Here is a 27,606-nt window from a genome sequence, read left to right on the forward strand (position 1 = left end):
TCCATACAACTGAGAATTTTGTTCTCCTCTGGCTTGTCTTATGCAAACAGAAGGCAGTTCTATTTTCCTCCTTGAAAAGTCAGCTTCCTCTCTGATCTGTGGACCCTTGTGAACTAATGGGGCAAATGGAGTTTTCCTGTTAGCTCCTTCTGTTTAAGCTGTTTACCTGTGCAACGAAGCCCCCCCCCCCCACCTTAGGGGATGTGTCTTGAGTGACTTGTTCAACCCACTTCTGCTGTTATGGACCATAGGAATATTATTCCCAATGAGCCATGGCAACTGCGCTGAGACTGGCCAGGCAGTATGGATGTTTCCTCTGAAAAGAAAGCACCTGCAAGTTATATTTTGCTTGAAATGACAGTGACTGTATGGTGAAATGTGAAAATTGGTCTTCCTCAGCCTGGCGCCTGCAGATGATGCTGGGCTACAGCTCCATCAGTCACAGGCAGAATGTCCAATGGTTAGGGATGATGGGAGTTTATTTAATTCATCAATGGAATATATACATAAAAAATCTCTAAGCAGTTAATATAAAAAACCCTTAAAATTCACTCACTCATTCATTTTATTTGTATGCTGTTTCTCCACACACAAAAAAAATGTTCAAAAAGGTTTACAGCAAATAAAGAGGGATGCATCTCAAACAAACACTACAAAAACTTTTGATAATAACACAGCAAAACAATAACATAACAATTTCATTATAACATAGCAAAAGAGTAACACAATATCAATTTCAGAATAAGGTAGCAAAACAGTAACATAATATTACGGTAATTTCAGAATAATGTAGCAAAACAATCGCATAGTAACAATTTCATTATAACATGGCAAAACAAAAATATAGTAACATGCAAAAAGCCACATTTCCATAAATATAACAACATGCAGCATCCAAAGCAAAAATAACAAGGCAGCTTTGCGGTCTTACATTAGTCCTAGAAAATCCCCTCCCATAATGTTGCTTAGCCACAAAATCAAGACTAGAATACAGACAGAGTAAAACAAAAAAATACATACTGTCAATAAAAACCCAGAATCAAAATAATGAATTCAAACAAGGCTTGAGCAAACAAATATTTAATTTGTATGTAAAGTGAGTCACAGTTGACACATTTTAGATTGAACAGGGGTTGGTGCCACTGCAGAAAAGGCCTCCCTCTGTGTGGCCATCAGATGCACTCTGATTATTGTAAAGACTGGACACATCTGGAGGCCCCAGGTTGTGGAAGGCTATCCATACTGAGAGAGGTTAGGCATAATTCTATTCACTGGATTTGTAATTTTCCCTTATTCCTGAAGAAGTGCTGGCGACACCTTGATTTTGCAAAGCACAGAATACAAACGCTTTAATAAAAGTTCTAGTTACAGGTTGGTAGCCGTGTTGGCCTGCCATAGTCGAAACAAAATAAAAAAAATTCCTTCCAGTAGCACCTTAGAGACCAACTAAGCTTGTTATTGGTAAGAGATTTTGCGTATCTGAAGAAGTGTGCATGCACACAAAAGCTCATACCAATAACAAACTTAGTTGGTCTCTAAGGTGCTACTGGAAGGAATTTTTTTATTTTAATAAAAGTTAAAACCTGAAACATTTCAAGTCAGCACAAGATTCTGGTAAAGTCAAATTTCATGCAGACTCTCAAAAATTAGGTGCTGGGATTATTTTTCAGTGCCATACTCCCAACAAACACTTAGTTGGAAAAAAAACTGAATGGCAAAGTGAGTCCAAGAGATACATTAGACTGCGGTCAAGGTGCATTTCCCATGTCCAAGTATTAAGGAACAGCTCTTACAGATATTAGATCCCTTTAATGCTGTGCACTGCAGTTGAAGCAGCGGCCTCAAACTGCGCAGCCCCTAGCCCCCTTAGCAACTCCCCGAGGCATCTGGGTTCCCTGAAATTCCCTTTCAGATCCCTGTGTGGCCCCACATCTCCACAAAGGCCTATGACATCCCGCTCTGCAGGTTGATGCCTGCACTCTACCTGCATCAAAAGGCCATTGATCACCCTGCATTATTGATGGATTTAAGGGTACTTAGCACTGTTGAAGATGCAAGATAGGGATATTTCTAGCAAAGCTTAGCAGCAAAACAAAATCACAGTCCAAGAGTGAAAAAGCAGCTCCAAGGTGGGGCAGAAGTGACCTCTGCTTGGCCGCTGCTGCTTCAGCGATGGGGAATCAACCAGCAAGGAGCAATTCTCCACCTGCACGGTATCGTTGCCCCTTTAAAACTAGATGGAAGATTTCTGCAGGCTGCGGGAGTCCCATGTTGAACTGTTCCTGCCATCCAAGGAATCGAGACCAGGAGCAAGAAACAGGCACTGGAAGAACCCGCCCTTCTCCTGGATGGAAGGGAGTTGGCACTTTGGATCCCATTAAAGGCAAGGCTCCCTGGGGTTTTCTTTCCTTCTGTGCTTGCATGCCTCTTGTGGGCTGGCTCCTTTGGAGAGGAAATGAGTGCAGTTTACAGATGTTTTCTTGATTTCCCCCAAAGAAGAGGCCTGTAGTGCTAGGAGTGGCTGCTTTGCAGATGAATCCCAAGAACAGGAAGGCACTGGGATGTTATATGCATTGAGGAGTGAGAACTTCTGTATTTCTAATAATGGGTGGCATCAGGAAGCTCTGGCTAAAAGAGGATGTTACCACATTGGAAGAGAGATGCTAAAGCTACAGGGCAGCTGGGATATTCCTTTTCACCTTGGTCAGAACAATCTGAGTCAAGATCAGGGTATTATTTTAGATTTTAACTGAAGGTGAAGTTGCCACAAAAAGGGGCATTTAGAGAGCATGTGCTGTGGATACTTTTTAAAAAAACACACGTCACAATAATATAGGTGTTCCTGAGGAATGGCATGTGGGTTTGGAGGATTGTTAAGGAGACTGTGATCCTTCTCTCTTAAATTGTTGCTTGGGTTGAAAGAGGTCATGCCGGGTGTAATGAGTGCTGGTTAATGAAATAATGTGTGTGCTCTGAACTCTCAAAGTGCTTTATAATCCTGAGTATTGTTGCTAAAGATGCCATCGCATTGGTAGCAAATTTTCCCAAACCCAAATAAACTTTGTACGTTGAGATGTTATGGCCAACATGGCACCAGGGGTAGGAACATGGTACCTTCCATATCTGTTAAGACTCCAAGCCCCATCAGCCCCAGCCGGTATGGCCAGCCCAGTGGTTAGGAAAGAGGGGGGTTATATCATCTTGCATCCTTTGGAGGGCACCCTGTTGGCTACCCCTGGCTTTTTACCCCTGCAGTAGCATCAAGATGCTGCCCTTGTAGGCTTGAATAGCAGCCAAAATGCCTGCAGCAGGGACTTCTTGCATCCTGCCTTCTAAAGGCTGCCAGGAAATCCTGTCCACCCTGAAGCAAGCAAGTAGCCTTCCCATTTCCTCTCTCCCTGCCCCTCCAAAAAAACAAGACCCTGCTCAGTCTTCCAAGCAGCTAAATGTATCATGTTCTTTGATGGATACAGTGGTACCTCGGGTTAAGTACTTAATTCATTCCAGAGGTCCGTTCTTAACCTGAAACTGTTCTTAACCTGAAGCACCACTTTAGCTAATGGGGCCTCCTGCTGCCGCCGCGCCGCCGGAGCACAATTTCTGTTCTCATCCTGAAGCAAAGTTCTTAACCTGAGGTAATATTTCTGGGTTAGCGGAATCTGTAATCTGAAGCGTATGTAACCTGAAGCGTATGTAACTTGAGGTACCACTGTATCATGAACTCAGTGCCATAGCTATGGGGCAGGGTGAAGGAGCTAGCTGGGTTTTTTTTTTGCCCTGGGTGAAGCCTCCAGAGGGGCAGCACTGAGGCTCCCTGCCTGTATGTGTGTTTACACAATTGTGTGTGGGGTGTGTGTGTGTGCGCCAAACTGGGTCTTTGACCTGGGTAAAATAAAGGCTTGTTTCGCCCCTGGATGAACTCTGTGTTGCATTCTTCAGATTCCCTTTGAATGAATGTCTGCCAAAGGTTGGAATGCCAGGTGAGCCATAAATTGAACAAACAGGCCTGTTTCCACCGGCAATGTAATCTACAGTCCACCTCAGAATCTCCATGAAGGACAATGAGCATTTTGCATCACACAAAATATTCCCCAGTAACAATTTATTCCGGAATTAACATGCGTAGAGATTTCTAATGGCAGAATTGTTCTGCATGCTTCCTGTGACGTGCATCCCTTTTGGAGGCATTGGGCATGGTTGCATTTATGATTTCATAGAGAGATGTGTGAATAAACATAATGGGATTCGACAACGTCACGGAGGATAAAGCTATCACTGGTTCCTAGTCATGATGGCTTTATGTTATCTTCAGTATTGGAAGTTAACATAAATAACAGCTGCTGGAGAGTAACCATGGAAGAGGCCTTTTGCCCTCATGCCCTGCTTGTGTGCTTCCCAGAGGCATTTGGTTGTGGGAACAGGGTGCTAGACTAAGCAAGCCGTTAGTGTGGTCCAGCAGGGATCTTCTGATGTTCTTCTATGTTTAACTAGTGAATCAATCGGCCATGTTGTTTATGTGTTCTTCTGAGCGACGAGAAATTCCAAGGACAGCACTTCTGGTTTTGCTTCTCTTCGGATGAGAGAGAACGGAGACTTTTGGTTGCAAAAATACAGGGCAACAATAAACAGAGGCAAACAAGCACTTCTAGAAAGGAGAGAGAACTTGGGCGGCTGTCTCCAAGGTGGCACCACCAGTTTCAGCTAGTCACTTCTAGAAACTCTCTGCGTTCTCTCCTCCGCCTTTGTTTCCTCCAAAACTGCCAGCTACTGTTTCTTTCTCAAACACAATCCGTAGTGGATGATAAGGTGGGGTGGTCATGGTGCTTACCTGACCTCCCGGCAGTGGAATCACTGTGATTTATCATGAGGGAGAGTGGGAGGGGCAAGGCAGTGGGTAAGGTCAGCATTGTGCAAGTGCACCAGCAGGAACACCCTATTGGCTTGGGTAAAAAGTTCGTTCAAGCATTGCCTAGGGGTCATCATTCACAGCATTGTCATAGATCTGGTCAAGCAGCTTTCAGGCTAGATCAGGGCAGTTGGTCAGGAGCTGGTTGAGTTTCTTGATCAGAGAGTGCCCTGTATTTATCTCCGGTGTGGGTTAAAGAATTGTATTTTTGCAGCACCAACCTCACCGACACCTTGTTGTCGTCCCCCCCCCCCAGTAAACAACAGTGACTTCACAGAAGGGAGGTTGGATAAGCCCTGCTACCCGACCCTGCCATCTGCTATTGCTCACAGTGCACCACACACTTCTGTCAAACATGACCCCAAGTGAATTATCCTTGCAGGGGACAGTCCACAGCCATTTAGAAATGCTATCATCATGGTACCAAATCCAAGACTCTTATCAGTCATCATTTTAGGGCAAAACTATGGTGGCAGATCCATTCACAGGCAAACTCACAAACCTATGTTTTTATGGATTAAGCTATTATACATATTTACACACACACGTTTATTTATTTCTCATATTCCTATGCTGCTCACTTTCCCCTAAGCAACGAACAATTAACATTTGACAAAATAAAAATATTAAAAACTGTTTAGCAATCAAAGAACTGCAAAGCTGGTCCTACTACAGGGAAGGCTTGGTTAGATAGTTTTGTTTTGAGCAAACTTCTTAAAGATTAAACAGAAGAAGCTTGCTTAATACATATTGGGAGGGAGGTCCACAACATTAGGGAGCTCTGCTTCTGGTGGTTGTAGAGTGGGCATCATGTGGCATCAGGAAAGTGCCTTGGCTGACAAACATACTGCTTGGGCAGAAATGAATGGGGCTGTCCCTCCTGCAAACTGGCTCCAAGTTGCTTAGGGGTTTATAAACCAACAACAGCACCTTAGCTAGGGCCCAGTAGCACACTGTCTGCCAGTGCAGTTCTCTCAGCAATAGTGTTGTCTGCTATTGCCATCTTCTACTCTAAGTGTAGCTTCCAGATCAATTAACAGGGCAGCTCTACATAGAACATATTGCAGTAATCCAGTACCTGTACTGAGATTTCCAGTGTCTGGGCCACTGTGGTCTAGGAATGGTCACAGCTGTCATAGGCATATCTGGGGGGGGGCCAGCTCCCCATCAATAAAAATCAATAAAATATATAGCAAACTGAGGTTCTCCCCCCACCACAAAGGCCTGCCTCCCTAACAAAAATCCTGGCTATGCCCATGACATGTCGTACATATACATACATGATTTCATTTGCATGCCGTCTTTCCACAGTTCAAACCATGCTCAGAGCAGCTTACAGCATGAAAAAAACACATAACTACAACCTAAGTAGTCTTAAACCAACCTAAGATGAAAAAAACGAGTCCCTAGCTGCTAAAAACACGTTTCCAGCGACAAAGATGGACTTAGGAGCACCCAGAGACCATATACCTCATCCTTCAGAGAGAGTTTGACCAAATTCATAACAGGTAACTGGCCTGCCTCCCAGACATGGGAACCAAACTGGTCTTGTCAGGTTTCAAACTCCGTTTATTGGCCCTCATCCAGGGCACCGCTGCATGCAGGCAGCGGGGCCAGACTCAGACAGCAACTGGAAATCCATTTAACTTCCTAACGTGGCAAGAAGGAATAAGAGGGAAACTTACCCGAAATAGCCACTCAGACTTACACCAGCAGTGGCTATCTTAGTGATCTCTAGATATTGCTGGACTGGACACCACTTCCCGCCCGCCCTGACCGCTGCCCCTGCTGGCTGGGGCTGATGGGAGTTGGAGTCCAGCACATATGGCCAGCCACAGTTGAACCTTCCGGCCCTACAGGAATCTAGCTCACACCCTTCTCCCCTGCCTTTGCTTCCTTTCCAGACGGGTGGCAAGGAGCAAGGGCAGCTCTGCAGTCTCAGTTGAAGTTTAACCAGCGGTGAAAAACCTCTCTTTTCAAGGGCACAGGAGGGGGGGGGGAGCGAGAGAGAGAGAGAAAGAGAGATCCTAGAAATGGGGGAGTTGCGCAGGTGGCTGGACCAGACGAGCTAGTTTGAGCAAATAAGCCGGGCAGCGTCTCAGGCCAGCGGACAGCAACGCGGCTGTAAACAACTTGGCAACCCGTTTCCTCTTCGCAAACTTGCGGCGCCCCCCTCCCGCGCTCTCATTGTTTGGTAAGGTAGTGCGCGGGGGAGGGGGCGGATAAACACCCTGTTGATTATTGCCCCGTTCCAGTTTGTGCCGGGCAGCCTTCCCCCCCCCCCCCTTATTTTTCTCCCGCCCTCTCCGGAGGTGTTTACAGCTGCGCTCCTGGGTAACCCATTGACCTCCCCGTCCGGCTGCGCTGCTGGGAAACCAGCAAGGCTGATAAGGCTCCCTTCTGGAGAAATTCCTGTTCCTTGCGCCAGGGCGGGGCAGAAGCTGGACCCCAGCGCGAACAGTTTCTCTCAAGTTTCCCTTCCCCGCCCGCTCGCGCCCCTCCTCGCCTTTCGCCTCTCTTCCCAGTTGCGCGCCCGAGGTGCTTTGGGAAGGGGAAGGGCCAGCCGGGAACAGGGGGGTCGAAGAGAACGTCTGTAGATGAGCCTCCAGGTCAGTACCATCCATTTGGTCCCTGCTGATTTCTCGCCCCCCCCCCCCCCCGCTTTCCCCGAGTCCTCCTCCCAGCCACCGTTTCGCTCCCCTCCCTGGCATGCCTTGGCGGAGGCAGCGTGTGCGCCCGTGTGGCGCGCTCTGCCCCCTGCGCTCGCCCGGCACCGAGAAAGCGGGCACAAAGAATGGAGGAGCCGCTCTCTTGGTATCCGGACTCCGGAAGCGAAAGTCTTATGCTTGCATCATGGGCTGCTTCTCTCGCCCTCTTGCTCTTCTCTCTCTCTCTCTTTCCCTCTCCCTCTCCCTCTCCCTCTCCCTCTCCCTCTCCGTAGAACAGTGATAGAGCACCTGCTTTTCTTGCAGGAGGTCCCAGCTTCAGTCCTTGTCATTGCTAAGTAGGGTTGAAAAAGTTCCCTGTCTGAAATCCTGGAGAGCTGCTGCCAGTCAGCGCAGGCAGTGCTGAGCTAAGTGGACCGATGGGTCAGATTCTGCACAAAGCAGATTCCGACATTCCAGGGTTCTGGAGCACTTGGTTTTTGAACGTTTTCAGAAATCAAACTGACTTCTGGAACGGATTCTGTTCGAGAACCAAGGTACGCCTGTCAGCTTAAAAATTAAGCCACTCAGGCTTGATCTAATCCAATGACAGCACTTGTAAGCTTTACGCCACAGTGGCCCTGCTGTGGTAGATGTAGCAAGAGAATCTGGACCAGCGTGCAGTTCAGATGTGCAGCGTGCAGTCCAGCATGTGCAGGGACATCTCTATCTATCTATCTATCTATCTATCTATCTATCTATCTATCTATCTATCATCTATCTATCTAATCTATCAGATTCAGAATGCTTTAATTTGTGTCAGCCAATGGAATCTTGTTCATGTCTGCTCAGTAGGAAGTCCCACTGAATTCATTGGGGTTTACTCCCAGGTAAATGTGCATAGGATTCCAGTCTTCACATCCCCGCATACTCCCTGAACTCCCAAGGACATGGGCTCAGGATGGCTTCAGCCCTTTGTACACAAAAACAGGTAAAATGGTGATTTGCATAATAATCCTATGCATGTTTACTTGGAAGTCAATCAGTGGCCTAAATCGGCAGCTGTGATTGTAAGTAAGCACCAGGGATAGTTCCCATCCCCCTCTGGACAAATTTCTCTTGAATAAACAGGGATGAGTATGCATAATTGAAACGTTGAATCATATAAGCTACTGGAGCTATGCAGACTTGTTGAAGGAAGTTGAGATATTGCTAAATGCGTGGTAGGAAAAGAGGATCTGTTTGCCACTAAGAAGAGTTGCCATGTTGCATGGGAGTCATGCCCTTCTCTCATTCCAGGCACTCTGACCCTTGGATTGAGCAGTAAGAGCTCCAGATCGTGAATGAATTGCACCTCTTTACCCTATAACTAAGGGACACGGGTGGTTCTGTGGGTTAAACCACAGAGCCTAGGACTTGCAGATCAGAAGGTTGGTGGTTCAAATCCCTGTGACGGGGTGAGCTCCCATTGCTCGGTCCCTGCTCCTGCCAACCTAGCAGTTCAAAAGCACACCAGTGCAAGTAGATAAATAGGTACTGCTCCGGCAGGAAGGTAAATGACAATTCTGTGTGCTGCTCTGGTTCGCCAGAAGCGGCTTAGTCATGCTAGCCACATGACTCGGAGGCTGTACGCTGGCTCCCTCGGTCAATAAAGCGAGATGAGCGCCGCAACCCCAGAGTTGGCCACAACCCCTAATGGTCAGGGGTCCCTTTACCCTTTACTTTTTTATTCTATAACTGCTTGCCCAAATCTGGCTTTATTTGCTGAACTTTTGAGTCTGATTGGATGTTACCGTTTCTTTGCAGTTTCTCTTTACCTTTCCTACCTTTTGCAAATAGAGAAGAGGAATATAACAAATAGCCCTTAGGTTTCCAGTGTTCACAACTGCAGCAAAGAACTTTAATATAAAACAGCAAGAAGACCTGGCCAGTTTATTATATGGCCATGGCTTTGCTTCCTACCAGGCTTCCAGCACGGAATCCAATTAACCTAGCATATCCTGCGATCTTCGGACGAAGGGTGTTATAGAAATTTTATATGAATGAATGAGTAAATAAATAAATAAATACAGTGGAAAAGATAATTTTATGTTAAATAAAGGTCCCCGCCCCCTCTGGAGGATGTGTTTGGACAGCTACCTATTTCCAATACAAATAGCTACACATTGGGGCCATATTTGTGATGATTGGTGAGGGTAAAGAGGAGGCTGTACCTAACCACCACCCACAATTCTGGGTACTCCATGCCGTACCCCCCCCCCCAATTTTTTGGCTAGCAATACTGTGTTTATCCACACAATTGCGTCCGGGATGCTGTGTATTAGATAGGGGTGGGTAATCTACCTTGCTTCACTAGGGACGAGCAAAAATCCAGCCCTCCTGCAGCTGTGGGGAAGATGTAAAAAATATGTGTGTGATGGAGATAGTCTGTGCATATTCATGACCCTAGAAATTGGCAAGCCAAGGCCTAGCAGTGACCCCTCTTCCCCTCATGTTGGTGAGTGATTTTTATTATTATTATTATTGTGTGAGGAGGCATATGACTGTGCTTTGTTGAATTACATGCTGCTGGGTGTAATTCTAAAGCCATGAATGCTTTTTGCATAAGGGGGCCAATGGTTTCGTTGCAGTGAAAATGTAAACAGGTGTTTTCTTTTCATCCGGTAGTGATGGGGACAGGAGTTGAGAGAGGTCATTGTGAACGGATCCAGTATTATAAATGAAGAAGGGTGAGAGGGTCAGTGCAGAGAGTGCAGCTTCCCCGCTTGTCCCTTTTTTTTTTTTTTTACTTTCTGTTTTTCCATTGAGTGTGTTTGATTCTCTTATCTTTAGCCCATGGCTGAATGCCTTGAACTCCACTGACGTGAATGAGGGTTTTGCATGAAATAGATAGATCTTCTGATAACTGATAAGCATTCAGTTGTGACAGGAAAGGCGGCAGAACACTATCCCAAGTTCAAGTTTATTTGGGGAACCTCAGGCTTGGGGGTCAGATGTGGCCCTTCAGACATCTCTGTCTGGCCCTCAGAATTCCCCTCAGGCCACATCCCTCCCTGGCCTTGCTTCATGCCTGACTGGAATATGCCCTTGAATTCTGACAATGCCTCTTGCTTGGCTGAGTGGAAGACAGAGGGAGGTGCAAGCATACCCTCTTTGACCAGGCCTTTGGCTGATTGACATTCAATGCCCTTTTAAAATGCATTGTGAAAGGGGGGCGTGATTGGGTTGTCTTTGTTTTTATTCTGTATTTAGTGTGTTTTTTTTAATATTGTGATTTTATGTTGTGAACCACCCTGAGATTTACGGGCATATGGTGGTATACAAATTTAATTATTAATATTATTATTAATAATAATGCTGTTCCAAGGTACATTTTTTGCTCAGTCTACTTTGGCCTGTGTCCCCACCCATCACTGGTATGTGGCACTTGGATGGCTGTCCGTAAGGGGAGGTGGCCCTTGGGTGTGTGGCATGGCGAGAGTTCTATGGGCCACATAGACAGGCCTGGAGGGGCATATTCAACTCCCTCCCCTAGCCTGAGGTTCCCCATTCCTGCTTTATAAGGATGGGTGATTGCTTATAAACAGTGGTGCTAAGGGTTATATAATGTCCAATAAGAAACAATGCATTCCATTGTAAAGGTAAAAGGCAAAGGACCACTGGATGGTTAAGTCCAGTCAAAGGCGACTATGGGGTAGCGGCACTCATCTCGCTTTCAGGTCGAGGGAGCTGGTGTTTGTCCATAGACAGCTTTCCGGGTCATGTGGCCAGCATGACTAAGCCACTTCTGGCGCAACAGAACACCGTGACGGAAGCCTCTGAGTGCACAGAAACGCCGTTGACCTTCCTGCCACAGCGGTACCTATTTCTCTACTCACACTGGTCTGCTTTGGAACTGCTAGGTTGGCAGGAGCTGGGCCAGAGCAACGGGAGCTCATCCTATCGCAGGGATCCTATTGCAGGGATTCAAACTGTCAACCTTCTGATCAGCAAGCCCAAGAGGCTCAGTGGTTTAGACCACAGCACCACCCGCTCCCAAGAGGAGGACCTGACCATTCAGGTGGAGGTGTGCAGCTTGTTCTGGATGGGGTTGCAGTCCCCTTGAATCCACAGATCTGCCACATGGGGATGCTGCAGGAGCCACCACTCCCAGCTGTCCAGGCATGGGTAGACAGTGGTGACTTTGACCAATTTACCTATTATGCCAACTGCACCCATTCTTGGATAAGTCACATCTGGCTCCTGTGATTCATGTCCTCATCTCCACCAAGTTGGGCTAGTGTGTCATGCACTTTATGTGCGGCTGACCTTGAAGACAGTCAGGTAGCTTTGGTTTCCCCAGAATGCAGCTGCTAGGGTGTTACCTGGAGCCAAGAGAATGGACCTTTTTCACCCATCATCTGCCACCTGCATTGAGTTCCAAGTGGGCAGGGACTGAGATTTGTCAACTGTCCCATTTCATCTAAGTGTACACTAGAACTCTCCAAGAGAGGCTCTTGTTGCTGGATATACGATGGGTGCTCATGAAGGATGGAGTCTTTCTTATTGTAGAAGCCAAATTCAGGAGGAGCCTCCAAACAGGGACACACTCGTCCCTGCCACTCTTGTTATTCCAGAAAGCTTTTCAGTAAAAGTGCCCTTTTGAGACTGGTTTCTATCCACCTCTTTCCATCACTTCATTTATGCTGCATGAGCTATGCTGTTTTATATTGCTTTTATTATATGCTGCTTTGGGTATATGATACATACAAAAGCGGGGTATAAATGATAGCAATGATAAAAGTTTTACTTGGAGCAGGGCCACTGAAATTAATGAACACAGTTAAGTTAGGTTGATTGATTTCAACAGGTCTGGTCTGAGTTCAACATTTTGAATTCTACCCAATCTTTTCAATGTAAAATTCTCATTCTCCTATTGATTGAAACGAGCGGTTTTGTGATACAGTGTCATGGGGAACAATAGCTTGGATTATGTATTTTGGTTGCAAGAGAAGAGAAAATGTAGCGCAGCTTGTAGGAGCACTAATGAGAGAAACTCTGACAGTGAAAAGGTTTAGGATGATCGGTTTCTGTTGCAGCTCTTGGCCTGCTGTTTTCATTTATACAGCAGGAGCAGATCACCTCCTGAAAATTATATCAGTTAAGATTTGCAGAGGATTTGATTTGCATAAGTAGTGCACCTCATTTGCATAACTCACAAATTATGCCATGCAGATGTGTGGGCTTTTCATGCCTGTCTTTAAGGAGGACCCAAACCAGCCTTTCAAGAGACATCTGGATTTTTTTTCACCACCCACCAAAGCTCAGAATGCTAGGAATGTACTGCCTGGCATTTGAGATACAATCTGAAGCGGCATGGAGGGGCGACAAACTAGTGGAGCAGGGGAGAGTTGAGGCTGGCTCGGTGCTGCCTCTTGGGACAAATGCCCAGCCACACCTCCCACCTTCCAAATGCAGGGCGGCCATCAAAAGATGCATTGTGCATTGAGAGGCTGTTTCTCCAATGACTAACAAGAGTACTTTTGATGTGGTGGGTTGCATTGGTCTTGTCCCGGGTCTGCTAGGAAGGATAAACTGCTGGCCTTGGGGCTGCATGGGCTGGTGGACACATGGGCTGCTGCTTTGGTGCCCCTTTCCAGAGGAAATTTTCACTGTGGTCCACAGGTGAGTTGCTCACAGCCTCCTTCTGTATTTGCCCTTTAGCCTTCTGTGGTGTAACTCTGCAGGAGCCGTCAATCAGCACAGCAGAATAAGATCAAACAGGGTCTGTCAACCTAGCAGCCTGCTGCTTTGCTCTCCGCAAGATCACCAGTGGTTGAGGGGGTAGAAGCACCCTATAAACAGGATGGTGTATCTAGGCTGCAAGCCTAATCAAAATTACCTGGGGGTAAACCCTCAGTGAGTTCAAGAGGATTTACTTTTGAGCAGGCATGATTAGAATTGTGTTGTTAATTCAGTTTATGTCTGCAGTACTGGAATCTTACAGCTTCCCTCATGGAAAATATGTTGCATGCTCCAATTCCGTCTTTCCTACTTCCAGCCATCAACAGATCGTAATCTAGTTTGCAGATGCTACTGCATTCTAATATCTATCTGTCTATCTATCTATCTATCTATCTATCTATCTATCTATCTATCTGATTTAATTCCTTTTATGGCCAACAACTCACAAGCAGAAGAATCTAGTTTTGTTGAATTGTGAGAAGAAATGGTGGCCGAGGATGATGCATGAGAGATATTTTTGGGTTTCCCTGTCTCTCTCTCTACACCAGGCACACTTTTGTAAACCTCTTAATATGCTCCTCCCTTGCTTTAGCCCGCATTTTTTCCAAATGAAAAAATGCCAACTTCCTGATCTTTTCTCCATGAAGATGATGTTCTTCTGGTTGTTTTCATTAACCATTGGCTGCATCTTTTCTACAGCTCTCCTCAATATCCTTTTTTTATATGGGATGAACAAAACCACACATAGTATTCCATTTGCAGTTACCTTGTAGGTTTATAGAATGACATTATGATATGTGCCATTTTATTTTCCTCTTCTACATCATTCCCAACACAGATTTTCTTGTTTTCATGGCTGTTATCTAGGCTGTCATGGTTCTGTCTTGATGTGGGGAAACTCATTTCCATCCTCCTCTTGAATAAGGGAGGTTCACGGTGATATACTGAGAAATCCTTGGGCAGTGATTTTTGGCCTTGCTTTAATAAAAGCTGAATATGTGAGTCAGATAATTAACAGTCCTGATTGGAGAACAATAAAGATACTGGCTTGTATCCAACACCGTGTGTGCAGAGTTCCACTTGTGCAACTGGACTTGCCCCTGCTCTCCCTCTGTGTCTTCAAAATCTGCTCTTTGGGGGGGGGAGGGTTCCTCCAATCCCCTGGAACAGGTTTTGAGGGTGCCTGCAGGGCTGAAAGGGAGAGGATGGGGAAATGCTGCTGCTTAAGCAGAAATCTGCTGCACTGGTAGAACAGCACTGGATATGCCCCACCATATATTTTTTTTTACCCCTATACTATATAATGTTTTCTGTTTTGGATGGAGCATGGTGTGTGTTAATTATTTTAATATGTGATTTTGAATGGAATTCAGTTGCAGGTACAATTCAGTGTGCCTTCTTCTGTCTTCTGTTTCCCCTTAAGCAACAGGGAAAGGTTTAGATTAGATTATGGTTCAAATTAAGACTGGTTCACATGTTCACATTCATCACTCAGTGACTACAGTACTTGGAGCCACTTCTGACCCTGCCTTTATATTATTATTATTATTATTATTATTATTATTATTATTATTATTATTTCATTTATACCCCACCTTCTGCCTTGATGGAACTCAAGACAGCTGAGATATAAAAATGAGAACTGGTGAAAACATAGGGGGAAAGCCATTAAAAACAATTAGAAGTAAAACTATCTATTATCTCAATTGAAACCATACAAATAAGTACAACAGAAGCAAGCAAGCTCATGAGCTTTGGCTTTTTCTGATGCCACTCAATTGAGCAGCAGATGCCTGGGGTCATGTGGCAGGTATCTATGTCACATGTGCATAGAACCAACCCCTAGCCTTGGATGTAAGGAAGAAGGCAGGCAGGCAGCTGACTGAAGGCGGACTGAGGCTGGTGGGGCACAGTGCCCCATTTGCCGTAATGAACCAGCGCCCACTGGATGGAACTTCTGTGTCACCTCAAAAATATACTTTTTACGGTAGAGTCCACTCATACAACCAGCTGCAAATCATCAAGCACAAGGGTTATCAAGTGTAAAGTACCAGAGTAGCACAGGATTGTGTGAACCTGCCCTAAGGCTGATGATTTCAGTCTGAAGCAGTAGAATCTCCCTCCATCTTTCCTCCACAGTCACTGCCAGTTTTAATTGGTAGTATACTCAAGCAATGAACGGAGACCACAATGCTCTGGGATTCTCACAAGAAGCTGTCACAAAATCTCGTTTTGATTGCAGTGTGACTGGCTCCTGATAGTTGATACTAACTGTGAAAGTAGTTTCGGTTCATCTGTCTAAGCAGAAGTAGTTCCTCCTTTAAAAGACTGTTGGGACTAAAATAAAGAGCTAAGAAATTGTGGTTAAGAGAAATGGCTTCAGCCAGCCCTGTTGCAAATGTTGCATGAGAAAGGGAGAGGAAAGGTCCTATCCATTGTGACGGCAAGGGGTTAATTTATTTGCTGTCGTCATCTCGGGTGCATGGGAGTAAGACTCTTGGGGAGCTCTGCAATCAGCAATATCTTTTTATCCTGCATCTCATCTCATCTCTGGCTGCATGTGTTCTCCAGGTGAAGAGGCATCCTCTTGTTCATCCGATCAACCTGTGTGCCTGGCCAGTTGGTCCAGTCTGCAACAGTACACAGCTGAACCCCCAGAAAGATGGTTCAAAGAGGGGAAGATGGCATCAGGTACTGTTGAAACAACAACAACAACACTTTGTTCTTCCTTCCAGAAGTGTGTGTGTGTGTGAGAGTGTTTGTGTGTGTGTACTTCTGTATTGCAGTGAAGCCTGGACTGCCCCATACTGTAAAATGATTCTGAAGGACTAGCTCAGAGGTGGCCTGGTTATGTTTTGAGAATGGCTAAGACACTTGGGGACATATATACTAACACTAGATGTGTTCTGTTTCATGGCTATGTCTATGTATGTAACTCTGGCCTGTGTTTATTGGTGCCTGTTGTGTGTTAGAATGATGAGAAATGCTATGGCCCTGTGTTAAATTGCATTTTAGAGCCATTTCATAGTTTACATGGAAAATTCGTTTCACTCTGGCTATACCAGCTTTACCCTAGCATTTTCCAGAGTAAGCACATCAAGTGTCAAAGGCAGATCCACATCCTTAAATATCTGTGGGTGTGTTCTCTGAGTCCTGATTTGCCACAGCTTTCCAGTATGTATTCTCCTGCCTACAGCAGCAAAGCCTGGTTTGTTGTGGGAAATGCTGGTGTTATGTTGGTGAAACCCTGACAGGTGTGGTTTACACTCCTCACACAAACTCTGTTGTAGACACAGAGCAGTATTCCATCCATTCTGCCTTTTTAAGCGAAGGGACCTAATTCACACACCCTGTATAAGGCCCTTCGGCACTTGCCATTTACAGTTTCATAGGAGCCATTCCAGTTCTTTCAGAAAAGCTGGGTTTTGCATTAGAAGAAAAAGCTTTAATTATGTTGTTCCAAAATACTAGCTGAATAAGGACACTGCCATGCGGCAGCATACCACAAAATCCAAAAAACCTCCAGCAACTATACCACTATAAACGATAAGTGCGGAAAGGCCCTAATACTTATCCTTTGGATTTTGCACTTCTTAGAACTTTGCAATATAAACATTGACTCAAAAAAGTACCAAAATGCGTAAACAAATGAACACCATATTTTAAGGTAAAATGCATTTACCTTAAAATACTGAGATAAAATATTGTTTAAATAGTGTTTTCATATAAAATATGTACAGTGGTACCTCGTGTTACGTACTGTCCCCCTTATGAATGCTGTGGGTTATGCTCTCCGCTAACCCGGAAATAGATGCCCCTTGTTGCGACCTTTGCCCCGGGATGCGAGTGGAAATCGCGCTCTGGCAGTGCAGCAGCAGCGGGAGGCACCATTAGAGAAAGCATGCCTCATGTTACGAACGGACCTCTGGAACTGATTACGTATGTAACACGAGGTACCACTGTATTTAAATATGAATTATTATTATTAACTCACAGATTATCGTGGAAAGGGGGCAGAATCAACTTATGATTGAACAAATGTGTATATTAACATGGAATGGAAATAGACCGATCCTTTCATTCCTAATCTCAAGTAGCTTTTAGCTCCTAGGCAGTTCAATGTGGCTTGTCATTTTATCTTGGATCCATCCAAGCCTTTTTCTAGACGGTGGCATGGGGATGGCAGATTAAGTAACTGAACTGGCACTGGTAGGATGGAGCTTGCTAGCTATAATAATTTACCGGTTTCACACCCTGCCATTGGGCCATTTCAGGTGCTTGGGCAAATCTCCCATGCTGTTTTTTACCCAGCTGTCAAAATCAGACATGATGGCTCTGCTCTGAAACTCTCCAAAGCAAAGCAAAAAACCTGCTAAATGAGCATCTACAGAGCTATATTTCCCCTGTTTGTAGCTGTAATATGGTTTACAGTTCCACATAAAATCAATTCACAGTTTGTTTTAGAGACTAGCAAAGCTGACAATGGAGTGGGACTGTTTAGTGAGCCTGCTTATAAAAACATGCCATTGTTTGCAGCCCATATTTCCTGGCACACAGATCAAGTCCTGTCTAACCACTGACAAGACCCAGGTTTTAAACTCCTATTAGGCTTGCACAGCTTGGGAAGAGCTTGCTGGCTTTGTTTTTTTTTAAAAAAACAACAACACATGAGCCTCCAGCATCATTAACTTAATTGCTGCCTAAATTTCCTGATTCTAAGAGTTTTATGACTATGTGTAATGATGTGTGGAGTTGAATGAGCCTGGCTAGATTTTTCAGATTGCAGCAGTTATGGGAAATCTCCATTTCCCCCAGAAAATTGATGAGCAAACACTTATGCAAATCCACTCTCTTCCTCCAAGGAGTAACTAGGCGGCCCTTTCCCCCACAGGCTTGGTTTCCACAAAATCCCAGTTGCTGCTCAAAGCAAGAACAGGAATCCATAGAGGCTCAGGGAGGCTACTGAGATAGTGATCTGCTGTTATAGAAACATTTCTGTGGTGCTTATAGTTATAAGCAAAGATCGCAGGAATCATTCTCTCGCTCTTGCATTGGCATCAGGCTTACTCTTCCAAATCTGGCCTATTTTTTCATTTATTGAAAACATTTCAATCCCCACCTCTGTTCTTTGCTCAAGGTGCCTTACAAGGACCCTGTCGTGAAAGACGAAACGAAAACAAGCAAGCAGCCAATAAAATAAATAAAAATATCAGCAGCAAACATCAATACTCTCTCTTAGTAGCTCAACACGGGGCCATCTTTTGTGCTCATAGCCTATGCAGCTTCCGAAAGATTGCCTAAACCAGCCTCTGTCTACCTGGTGCCTTTGGACCACAACTCCAATCAACTCCAGCCAGTGCCGGGTTGGTGTTCGAACCCATGACCTTGAGCATGAGGCTCTTAATCTCAGGGTTGTGGGTTCAAACCCCACATTGGGAAAAAGATTCCTGCATTTCAGGGGGTTGGACTAGATGAGCCTTGTGCTCCCTTTCAACTGTACAATTCTATGAATCAGGGGTTTTTTTAATGGTCTCAAAACATATTTAATAGACTTTGTGGAACAGGCAGTACATACATACATACATACATACATACATACATACATAAATGTTAAAAATAATAATTTATGGTTGCAGTCCTATACTGCACTCAATGGAAGGACATCCCAGGGATAATAGGACAGAGTGGAACTCCTCAGGCAGAGAAGGAAATCTGCCCTCGGAAGCCTCACAGTTGCAGATAGAGAAACCATCAGTGCTCCATTAGTGGTAACGAAAAAAAGTCCACTCATTCTCCAACACACAGGCAGGGAGGAACTCTGGAGGCAGCTTTCAAAGGCATTGTGGGTTACATGTGTGGCCTCTTAACAAGTTTTTAACTTTCCTTTTAACAGGTCCAAGTTCTTTCTTAATTGCAATAATTCATAGCCCTCCACCCACTCCATCTCCAGAACATTCAGGGTGGCCATTCTTTGTGTGTCTGTGTGTGTGTGTGTGTGTGTGTGTGTGTGTGTGTGTGTTTTAAATCCAGTTAAAATAACACATTGTTTATCCCCCAGAGCATTACAACAGCCCAGTCTAAGGGTGCAGCATGCTAGCCCCTGCTAAGCAATCACCAATATATTCTGTTTTTTAAAATATTCTGTGGAAATTGTTTCTTCCCCACTCAGACCAGATAGCCTGGCCCATCAATAGTAGTACTTCCTTTCTTACATCTAACTAGATGTACCAGATCTATGACTTTCAAATTCATGAGCAGAAAAGAAATGTAAGTCAGAGCTGGAGCCTTTGAGTCCAGTAGGGTAGAGGTGAGGAGACTGTGCCACTGTTACCTCTGTGAAAAGCACTTTAGGGGGAGGTCAGGACCACAAGGGTACACTGGCAGGACTACTGCCACCAATCTTGCAGTCCCAGCCTTGACACCACCCTGTTCAGGTAAGTGGCCATAGCGATGCTGTTTTGAGGGTAGCTCTGTGGCTCTTCCCTACCACATGGGCTGCTCCTGTTTGAGTCAGTGCCAGGAACAAAAGGAAACAATGGTGGTCCTTTGGTGAGAGATTTCCCATTTGGAGAAGTCACTAGCAGAGGAAAGGAAATGTTTGGGTTGTGTGAAATTTAAGTCCACCCTTCAGCTGGAAAGGTCTTAAGTAGCCAGGTTTGGGAAGACTTCTGTTTGGGACTGCAGAAAAACTGCTGCCACTCATATTGAAGTCCCTGGGGTCGAGGGGTATTATATATTGCTATATCCCCTTTCATGATGCCTGTAGTTTACCAGCTGTGGTCACATGAGCCCAACGGTGCACTTGAGGACTTCCCTTCATGCCCAACAAGACGCCCCTCTTGTCATGAGGTGGTGACAGTGGTTACTTGAAAAGTACCCAGCACTGAAGGAGGAAGTTGGGAGAGTAAAAAGGAAGGCATCACTTTTCATGACTCAAATCGGCTCCTGGTCAGAAAGCAGAGGAACTGAGAGGGTAGGAGGGAAGGGAGAGAGATCTGGGAGGTGGAGGAAGAAAATGGAATGGCTACATAGGAGAAAGGGGTCAGATGGGGGGGGGGAGGTTATACACTTTCCTATTGGAATTGCACATTTTTTCCACAGTCTTCCCCCTCCTCATCAAATCACAGATCACATCTGCTTCCATTGACTGAAGTGTAAGAATCTGGTCCTGTCTTGTTCTGCCGTGGTACAAAATCATGGATCTGAGGCACAAGTATCCCTTCAAAACCACCGTTGACTAATAATTTACTTCTGGGCACACAGATGTTTTCTGCAGTTTGTTGGTGGTTTTGTTGTCATTCTATGCTAAAGTCATGAAACTCAGTAGGAATCCTTGCCTTGGGTCAATGGCAAGCAACAGATGTATGATTTATTTATTTTTATCGTGTACAGTGATATGGAGTACTTTAATTTGATGTGTCTTTTTAGTGATCTCATGCAGATTCAATGTGATATATTTTGATTCTACTGGATCTGACTTTTACCCTGCTCTCCTGGAAAAATAAAGTGTGTGTGTGTGTGTGTGTGTGTGTGTGTGTGTGTGTGAAGTGTGTGTGTGTGTGTGTGTGTGTGTGTGTGTGTGTGTGTACACACTTGAGCTTGTTTCCTGTCTGTCTGTCTGTCTGCCTGTCTGTCACGGTGGGTGGTGACGTGACCCCGGGGAGAGAAGCAGCCACAGGGGAAGGTACCCACAACACTCTTTCAACATTCCAAATATGCCCACAAGCCCAGAAAGGTTGGTGGCCTCCTGTATTATGCCCTTGCTTTCCCTCTTCTAAAAAAGTTGACAGTGGTCCTTCTGCCTACATGGTGACTTGTCAGGTAACCCCAGGGAACTGGATCCAGGAAGTCAGTCTGCACAAATAGGAGAGGGCACTCTGGAAACTGAGTCCGTGTCACTGGCTGTAGGGGAAGGGTTCCCAAATGGTAAGTGTTTGTCTAATTGCTGCCTTTTGTTTTTAACATCTGTAACTAATGAGCCAGCCCTTGAGATCATTTCTCTGGAGGAGATAATGACGTAGTTTGCATTGCATGACTTATTAGCAATGCAGAAGATTAAGAAGGAAAGGGAGCAGAGTTTATAGCAGGCCAGTGTCTGTAATTCCAGGTGTCAATGCAGAAGACAGTATGAATGGGAAAGTGATGGGCCATTGTCTGACCTGTACCACCCAACATCTTTCCAGTGGCTAATAGCATCCATAGATGGTGCATAATTCCAATTAGGTTTGAAGGGACACATTTCACTTAATTATAACAAAAACAACACTCTCAGAAATATCCTCAGATAACCACCAATTCCCATGTGATAACTTATTATGAATTGGGTGTAAATTATTTTTTTTTTGCAACAACACCTAAATGAATCTTCATTGAAAATGCTGCATGAATCCTGATGTGGGGTATTTATGAATGGGGAAGGTGAGCCAGAAGCTGCCAGGCACTCTCTTGGAATTCAGGACTTCAGTGAGGGTAAAACCGCTTACTTCAGTAGCTGGCACTTTAACTGGTGGCGGTTTTTGTAGAAAGATGGAGTAACAAAGAAGTCTGGCTGGTCTCAACAAGAGGGATAGTGATTCTCTTACATTCTGCTTTGGGGAACATAGCCAAGGTGACCCTCTGCCATTCAGAGTATGCTAGACTGGACCTGGCAAGCATGTTGTTGCTGTGAGTTGACTTGCCTGTCCTAGAACCCAGGAAGCATTTCAAGAAACAGCATCTTCCACAAGTGAATTAAACTGAATGCTTTAGTTCCAGTGAGTTCCAGTGAAAGATTGGGAGGAACAGTGCAATGTAAGCCCTGCCAGAGCACCTCTCCTGACCTATCCTGAAGCCACACTGGCTGTTCCAGTGCTGATAATCTCCTGTTTTTCCGCTATTTGAGATGGGGAGCTTGTCTCCAAAAGCTGTAAACTCACCAGTCTAATCTGTGGAATCTAATAAGGTGTGATGGGAATTTTGATTACATATCTATAGATGAATGATAGAAGCATTCAATCCCCCTTGATGCTCACTAATGCTCACAGTTAGGCAAAAGTAGAGCTGATCCATGCAGAATGCTGGACAAAGGTATTTAGTATTTTATCTTCTTTAATTGCCTATCTCTCTTTCTCTCTCTTTTTAATTTTAAAGAGATTGCCCTCTCATTTTCTGTCAAGAGTCGCTCGGGACAGGGCCCCAATCCCCAGCTGCAGGAGACAGCCAGAAAGAAGCTGTGGGCCTTAGAAAATGACGACAAAGATGTCTGTGCTCTTTTCAAGGTAAAGTTGTTGCTGTTACTTCTTAAGCACCTCATGGGTAGCAAAGTAGGAATCTGTCCTATGCCAAGTCAGGCCATTGTGCCATCTTGCTCAGTACTGTCTACTCTGTCAGCAGCTCTCCCATGATCTCAAACCGAAGGGTCCTTCCCATGTCTGGTGTTTGAGATCTTTTAAATTGAAAATGCCAAGGATTTTCACCTAGAATCTTCTGTGTGCAAAACATCTGCTCTAGTACGGAGCTATGCTTTTGTTTATGCCTGCATAAAGCAGTCAGAGGTGAATTGCCAGCTTTTATTATTCCTGCCACGCCTGTCACTGTAACTAGGTGACAATGTGATGGCATTGAGTGTTGGCATCACGGCTGTCAACAAAGCTCTTGGATCTGTAGTTGCAAAAAGAACAATCAGTTCCCCGCCTCGACAACATATAGCTCAACATGGTTAGAATGATCCTATAAAAGGAAAAGGTTTGGAGCCCACAGATTCCCTTTATCCCTTCGATCACACTCATAATCATATTCATAATTATTTTCGTATTCACATCTGTGTAACTATCCCTGCTCCAAAGTGACTGGACACTTCAAGTTTTTATAACTACAAAACTTGCCACTCAAATAATGTTGACAAATGTACCCAAGAAATGTTGTATGTTTTTTATCATTCATTCATGGATTTTTTAATGCTTATTTCTTTTCTTTTTTATTCCTCCTTTTTTGGTTTCTTATTGTTGTTGTTCTTGTTGATAACTATAATAATACAATATCTCAATCAGAAATGTTTCGTTTTGCTGTTTATTTTCCAAATTGAGATTATATAAATGCCACACATTGTCAAATTATTAAAATTGAATGAAAAGTTATTTAAAACTCAGAAAGCTTTTTTTTAAAAAATTAAAAATCCCCACCATTATTTAAATTCCCTACCATTTTTAAATTCCCCTGCACATTATTTGCAATACCATCTTTATTCAAAAGAGTTCAGGGCAGTAAACACCCAATCTCTGCTTTAAAACCTTCAAGGAAGGAGAGTTCTTACTGTCACAAAGTTATTTGTGACATTTAGTTGGAATCTCCTTTCTTGTAACTTAAAGCCATTGGTTTGACTCCTATCCTCCAGAGCAGGAGAAAACAAGCTTGCTCTATCTTACATGTGACAGCTCTTGGTATATTTGAAATTGGTGATCATATCTCCTCTCAGTCACCTCTTCTCCAGGCTAAACATGCCCAACTCCCTGAACCATTCCTCATAGGCTTGGTTTCCAGACCCTCGATCATCTTGGTTGCCCTCCTCTGTACATGTTCCAGCTTGTCAAGATCCTTCTTAAATTGTGGTGCCCAGAACTGGACACAGTATTCCAGGTGACACTATACTTCTGCTGATGCAGCCTAGAATAGCATCAACTTTTTTTTTACTGCTGCATCACACTGTTGACTCATGTCAGTAGCTGATCTCCCTTTATGTAGGGCAGGGTTGTATTGTCTTTCTGTAGTCATGACCCTTGGTCTACAATCCAAATTTCAAATGCCATTGTTGGAAGAAGAAGAAGAAGAAGAAGAAGAAGAAGAAGAAGAAGAAGAAGAAGAAGAAGAAACACAGAATATAGCACATGTTCATTCACAACATAATTCCCATGGTCTTTCCTGCTTTCCTTTTTTGCAGGAGCTGTCAGCCCGGCTGGTTTGTATCCAGGCACAGGACAGTCGCTTTCTACTCTCCTTCAGGACCATAGAAGAAATCTGGAAGTTTTCAACATACTTAGCGCTCGGTAGATCACATGGAATTTAGGGGAGACTGGCTTTCCACCAGGAGAGCTTGTGAGGGTGGGATGTGGGGATCATTATATAAGTTGCTGTGGGCAGGACTAGACTCTTAAGATATTAGAGAAAGAGAGCTTCTGCCTCTGTGTCTCTTTTCAGTATTTATATTGACAAAGGTCCAGTTTCACACACTGCTCCCCCTTTCCAACAAGGCAAGGCTGGGGTGGAATGAAATCCACTCTGATGATACCATGGCTCATGGTGTCAAATGAGACACTACAAGGAAGAGAGAAAGAAACAAGGCTGAAGTGGCTTCATCTCCATATAAGAGGCAGTTTCAACCCTAGAAAGGTTGTAAAAGATCCATGCTTAGTGAAGAGCTGGAAGGGAGGATCAGACAAGGGCACATGGGTCAAAATTATGATGCTGCAAGCATAGGAAACTGAAATTAATTTGTTGATTAGTGAGAAAAGGATGCACACACTTCATTTGCCCATGGCCCCAGACACTACTGGGTTTGGCCCTCCCCGCCCCAGCAGGCAGCCTTTGACAAATTATCCCTAATGGAGTGTGGCCCTTGACAGAAAAACATTCCCTTCTTCTACGTTATGGGATTTTAAAAAAAAGCTTATTGTGCTTTAAAGTTTTTGTTTTGTGGTTTTATTATTATTATTGGCTTATTTGATTTTTAACTACTTCTGAAACTTCCTGCTGGGAGACGGCTTGTGTAAGTTTGAGAAATAAATAGAACGTTTTCAGTTTGGCCCTGAGGCTGTGTGGCATGGGCCCGAAGAATGACCGACATTTACCTGAGAAAACCACTGCTGCATGTTTGCTCTTGGAAGCCACCTGATATGTTTGCATTCTTCCTTTTTATTGTGGATCAGGCTATGTGGGCAGCTGTTTGGAGCATCTTCTCTTCACCCCTGAGTACTGGCTGAACTGTGCTCTGGTGGAGGACACCGAGATAACTGTTGCTCTAGACGAGGATCACATGGCCACCATGTACTTAGGTCTTCTGCTTCAGGAAGGTGAGAAATATGAAGCTAGTCTTATAGCTCCTCTCCAAATATCCCTTTAGGAGTATGATTTGGATCCGTAATACTGCATGTCCATAAGGTGGACCCTTAAGTGGGTTGCTCTGGACTCCTATTGGCAGGAGAGAGAAGGCCAGAGTGGGACCATGCAGGTGTGCAGTAGGTAGATTTTGGAAAGGGGTCCTACCTGCCTCAAACCCCAAAATCTGGTTCTGGTGAGGGGTATAGTCCCTAGCAAAAGTGTACAATAGACAGGTACTATTTACCTATGGACGCGGGTGGCACTGTGGGTAAAAGCCTCAGCGCCTAGGGCTTGCCGATCGAAAGGTCGGCGGTTCGAATCCCCGCGGCAGGGTGCGCTCCCATTGCTCGGTCCCAGCGCCTGCCAACCTAGCAGTTCGAAAGCACCCCCGGGTGCAAGTAGATAAATAGGAACCGCTTACTAGCGGGAAGGTAAACAGCGTTTCCGTGTGTGGCTCTGGCTCGCCAGAGCAGCGAAGTCACGCTGGCCACGTGACCCGGAAGTGTCTCTGGTCAGCACTGGCCCCCGGCCTCTTGAGTGAGATGGGCGCACAACCCTAGAGTCTGTCAAGACTGGCCCGTATGGGCAGGGGTACCTTTACCTTTACCTATTTACCTAGATCCTATAATGTAAAGTTCTCTGGGTGGCTTACAGTAAATAATATATGAGATAATATATAAAACCATAACATTACAGAAAAAGTAAAATTTAAAAAGCTACCAAAAAATTGCCTACTCCCCAATTAAAACACAGATATACAAACTGAGAAAGACTGAGATTATCTAAATTATTTGAAATGTTTGAGTGACCAGGAAGGCTTTACCCATCTCCAAAAACACCACGAAGATGGTGACAGGCTTTTCCATATATAACAGGGGCACCAACCCTGACCAAAGACTACCAGAAAGGAAGTTCACTGTGAGCAAATCACTTCATATAGTCAACACGAGGAGCCCAAAATCGTTCTGCACAAAATTCTTTTTGAAGCAAACATGAGGTCAGGGAGCAACTAGATCCTGAGATAATGCACTGAACAATTCTCTTCCTCAGAGCCCACAACCCAGCCTCCAAATGGTTGCTTCAGCGAGATTTCAGAATAAGACATGGTTCTGACCTGCTGGGCAACCTCTTGCCCTCATAAGTGGTCATTGCAGGAGAGGAATTTTCCCACAGAATTTTCACTGGTATCATGCTTGTTATTTTTGTTACTCACCTTTCTCGAAGGTGGGTAAGACCCAAGGCAAGTTACAAATCAGTACAACGAAAACAAAACCAGTAAAACACAAATGCAGCTATGTAGCCAATGCCCATAAAGCACTGCAATTTGAAATAGCTTTAAACTTGGTCTTCCTAAAGAGAAAAATCCTCACGGTTTTATGCAAGGGAATAGAGAGATTGGACCAAACAAGGTCTCTGGGGAGGGAATTCCACAATTGTGACACCATGGCAGAAAAAGCCTGGCTTGCTGTGGTTTCTACACTGAAGTTTGAAGGTAGTAACACATTGAGCAGGGCTTCCAAGCTGTTTATAGGACAATAATCCTGACCATTATCAATTCTTCTTTCATCTGCAGGAAACTTCTTTGCCAGGGTTTTGGTTGATGTCCTGACAGATGAAGAAGGGGAGGATTTGAAGCTCTCCAAAAATGAGCTTGTCCATGTGAAAGACATTGGGCATGACACCAAATGGGAAGGGACATCTCTGTTGAATGACCAGAGGGGCCTGGTCCCTGTCACAGCCATGGAACCATTGCCCCATCCTTTTTACCAGTAAGTAGAGCGGCTGTGGCAATCTATACACAGGGCCGACATTGTGAGTCATTGTGGCCGTAACCTGGGTTCACTCAGAGTAAAATGCTCAGAATGAAAACATTCTTATCTCTGAGGGTAAAACGGGCTGCTATTAATATACCTGCCCTCTGTAAATACATCCTGAGATCACTTTTATTGGCAATTATGTTATGAAAGGTTAGTGTGCACCATTCCCCACCCCCAAATGTGAAGCAAAGAGTACAGTCGTACCTTGGAAGTCGAACGGAATCCGTTCCGGAAGTCCATTCGACTTCCAAAATGTTCGGAAACCAAAGCGTGGCTTCTGATTGGCTGCAGGAAGCTCCTGCAGCCAACCAGAAGCCGTGGAATCCCCGTTGGACGTTTGGGATCCAAAGAATGTTCCCAAACCGGAACACTCACTTCTGAGTTTGCGGCATTCAGGAGCCAAAATGTCCGAATACCAAGGCATTTGGGATCCAAGGTACGA

At 44.7% G+C, this 27,606-nt stretch overlaps 1 protein-coding gene across 10 annotated transcripts in view; it reads left to right on the top strand.

Moving 5' to 3' along the window:
• The first annotated feature begins 6,845 nt into the window (after nucleotides 1-6,845).
• SH3TC2 (SH3 domain and tetratricopeptide repeats 2) overlaps nucleotides 6,846-27,606 on the top strand; it is a 43,519-nt gene continuing 22,758 nt past the window's right edge. Inside the window, exons 1-8 of one of the 10 annotated variants that reach the window (XM_028717662.2) lie at nucleotides 7,256-7,515; nucleotides 9,908-10,048; nucleotides 15,847-15,966; nucleotides 21,097-21,201; nucleotides 22,405-22,532; nucleotides 24,191-24,296; nucleotides 25,176-25,319; nucleotides 26,921-27,116. In XM_028717662.2, the coding sequence (XP_028573495.2) occupies nucleotides 9,991-10,048; nucleotides 15,847-15,966; nucleotides 21,097-21,201; nucleotides 22,405-22,532; nucleotides 24,191-24,296; nucleotides 25,176-25,319; nucleotides 26,921-27,116 (857 nt within the window). In that variant the 5' untranslated portion in view covers nucleotides 7,256-7,515; nucleotides 9,908-9,990. Of the gene's footprint in view, nucleotides 6,866-6,921; nucleotides 7,101-7,255; nucleotides 7,516-9,907; nucleotides 10,049-13,145; nucleotides 13,216-15,846; nucleotides 15,967-20,876; nucleotides 22,533-24,190; nucleotides 24,297-25,175; nucleotides 25,320-26,920; nucleotides 27,117-27,606 lie in introns of those variants that run through there. The other 9 variants (XM_077924460.1, XM_077924457.1, XM_077924455.1 and 6 more) reach the window with 9 other exon arrangements.

Source organism: Podarcis muralis, chromosome 2 (assembly GCF_964188315.1).
Source record: "Podarcis muralis chromosome 2, rPodMur119.hap1.1, whole genome shotgun sequence".
NCBI classification, from domain to species: domain Eukaryota; kingdom Metazoa; phylum Chordata; class Lepidosauria; order Squamata; family Lacertidae; genus Podarcis; species Podarcis muralis.